Source organism: Kryptolebias marmoratus, linkage group LG11 (genome assembly GCF_001649575.2).
Source record: "Kryptolebias marmoratus isolate JLee-2015 linkage group LG11, ASM164957v2, whole genome shotgun sequence".
In the NCBI taxonomy this organism is placed as follows: Eukaryota; Metazoa; Chordata; class Actinopteri; order Cyprinodontiformes; family Rivulidae; genus Kryptolebias; species Kryptolebias marmoratus.
The window spans coordinates 26,765,276-26,767,729 of record NC_051440.1 but is presented as its reverse complement, the minus strand read 5'-3'; the positions used below and the strand labels follow the sequence as shown (position 1 = coordinate 26,767,729).

Sequence of the window (2,454 nt, the reverse complement as noted above, 5' to 3'; positions counted from 1 at the left end):
CATCATCATCATCATCATCATCACCATCATCGTCCATTTTTTCACTTTTATGTCTGAAACTTTAAAATGTTTTCTATAAAAACATTTCAAAGTTTCCCTCTGGGCCACAGAGCTTCAGAAGAAGCTTCCTTCCTCTGAAGGAGGATTAGTTTGGAGCTGCAGGCAGGTGTGAGGTGTGTGTTTGTTAACAAAGACTGTCATCAGCCCCCCCGGCCCTTCCTACCGATCTGACGTTGACGTCGGCTCCGGAGTGGAGCATCATCTCCACGGCGTCCTGTCGGCCATGCTTGGCTGCCCAATGAAGCGCCGTCTGAAAACGTACAACACACACACACACACTGACACACACAGGAAGCTGAAAACTGGAGGTTTGTTTCTGATTCTCGTTCCGTCAGATTAAAATCAATCTGCAGCTTAAAGCCTCAGTTGTTGTTGAAACCATGTGAGTCATTCGTGTCCTGGAGGCCAGAAATGACTCATCTACACCAACATGCGGGTCAGTGACGGCTCACGTGTAAAAATACAAACTTATTTCTTTCTTTCATGCAGTTTTTAGCCGCTGCTGTCTTTAAAGTTGAACTAAAACAAAAACTCCAAACTGTCCTCTGCAGCTGCTAACAGTTTTTCTGTCTGCGACTCGTTGGCGTCCCTAAAAGAGTCTCCAAAATGTCTCCAAAGTGTCTCAAACCACCTCAGCAGTTCTGTTTTCTCGTCCCAGAGGCTCGCAGTCTCTGACCTTTCTCTGTCTAGTTTCTGTAAGTTTTGAGTCTGATTCTCCTCAGACAGAAAACTGCAGCCCAGAATGTCTGAAAACCACTCTGATGATAAATAATAATTATTTTAAAACAGGTCTAATTCTGATTATCTTCATTTATCAGATGTTCTCCAGCAGATTAAATCATAAAGAGGCAGGTAACAGAATAATGTCCACCGCCCCACGGCTCGCTGGTCGCTTGCTTCCAAACTCTTAGAAGTCTGTAAAAATTCGCTAATTTTCTCATTTGTTTGAGTCAGAGAGACACCCGGCTCGTATCTCACAGGGATGCAACTAATCTGAGACACAAAACTGCAAGAAACTAAACTGAGAACGATTCGAGACGTGACGACTCTGAGACTATTCTGACAGAAAACTTGAGCTCATTTTTGGAAAATGTTTAAAATTCCAGCAACAAGAGAGAGACTCACAAGAAAAAACTGAGAACCTTCAGAAACATTTTGAGTTTTTCATAAATCTGTTCATAATTTGTCCTCAGCTGAAACAGATCCTCTCATTAGAGCTGAGAAAAACAAACGTCAAGTTTAAACATTTTAAGACATTCCTGTTTTTCTGAAACATTATTTAAGCCAAATTAAAGGCTTTCATTAAAAATAATAGATGATCTTTCTGCAGCAGTGAGGATGACTGATCCAATAAGAGTCCTTGCAGCTTTTTACAGTTTAGTTTATATTAAACAGTAAAGATTTGGTCATGCGGCTGCAGGTCAGTTTTGCGTGGGAACATTCGGCTGCATGCTGCAGAAACGTTTCAGTTTCCAACAGATCGGCTCCTTTTGTCCGAGACAAAAAGAGAATCGCAGCTCATTTGAATAAAGTCCTGCTTTGAAGTGAATTCACGGTTAATTAGTTTAACCAGATTTGGCTGCGAGCTGCAGACCGACACACAAACTGTGAGCTTTAATTCAGCCCGATGGGATTTTATTCTCCACCGAAGGACGGTCGTCCCACCGTCATCGTGTCTCCTGAAGGACACAAACAGAACGTCGGCTAATAAAGATCATTTACTCTGAAGATTTCAAGAAATAAATTAAAACTTAACTTAAAGAGTTTGTTTTCTACGATTCACTACAACCAGAAAACTCAGCCGTTTGTTTTCAAATAATAAGTTTATATTTTATAAAAAGGATTTCACTGTTAAATTTAAAAAGAAACTGATGTTTGTCAAAAAAATAAAAATGATTTAAAACTAAAAATCAGACAAATTAAAAAAAACAAACAAGTTTCAGGTTAAAACATATTTTCTGCTTTTTGTTTGGATTTATTAATGATCTAAAAACTGACTCTCTCTCACACACACACACACACACACACACAGACACTACCAACACTCACACACACACCCACACACACGGTTGGACTTACAAACTGGACGGTCCGAAGAGTCAAAGGAAACAGAAACAAAGAATTTCAGATTTTAATCAAACAGAAAATATTTAATTTTTAAAACAATAAATTTCTGAAGCTGAAACATCTTTATGATGAAGAGTTAAATTGAGGAAGAGGAAGATTTAATTTAAGCTCCGTCATGTTTAGTTTTTAATTGTTAAACTTATTATTTATTTATTTCTGCAGTCAGTTTTATTATTTGAAGAATAATTTTATATTTACTTTTTATCTGTGCAGCACTTTGGTTGTTGTTTGAAATGTGATTTTAAATAAAGTTTGAGTTGATAAGAA

At 38.1% G+C, this 2,454-nt stretch overlaps 1 protein-coding gene across 3 annotated transcripts in view; it reads right to left on the bottom strand.

Moving 5' to 3' along the window:
• Window positions 1-2,454, bottom strand: part of LOC108250118 (NOTCH regulated ankyrin repeat protein) — a 22,372-nt gene that overhangs the window by 6,501 nt on the left and 13,417 nt on the right. For all 3 annotated transcript variants that reach the window (XM_025002444.2, XM_025002445.2, XM_017439844.3), the window contains exon 7: window positions 224-310. In XM_025002444.2, coding sequence (XP_024858212.1) covers window positions 224-310 — 87 coding nt within the window. The remainder of the gene's footprint in view (window positions 1-223; window positions 311-2,454) is intronic.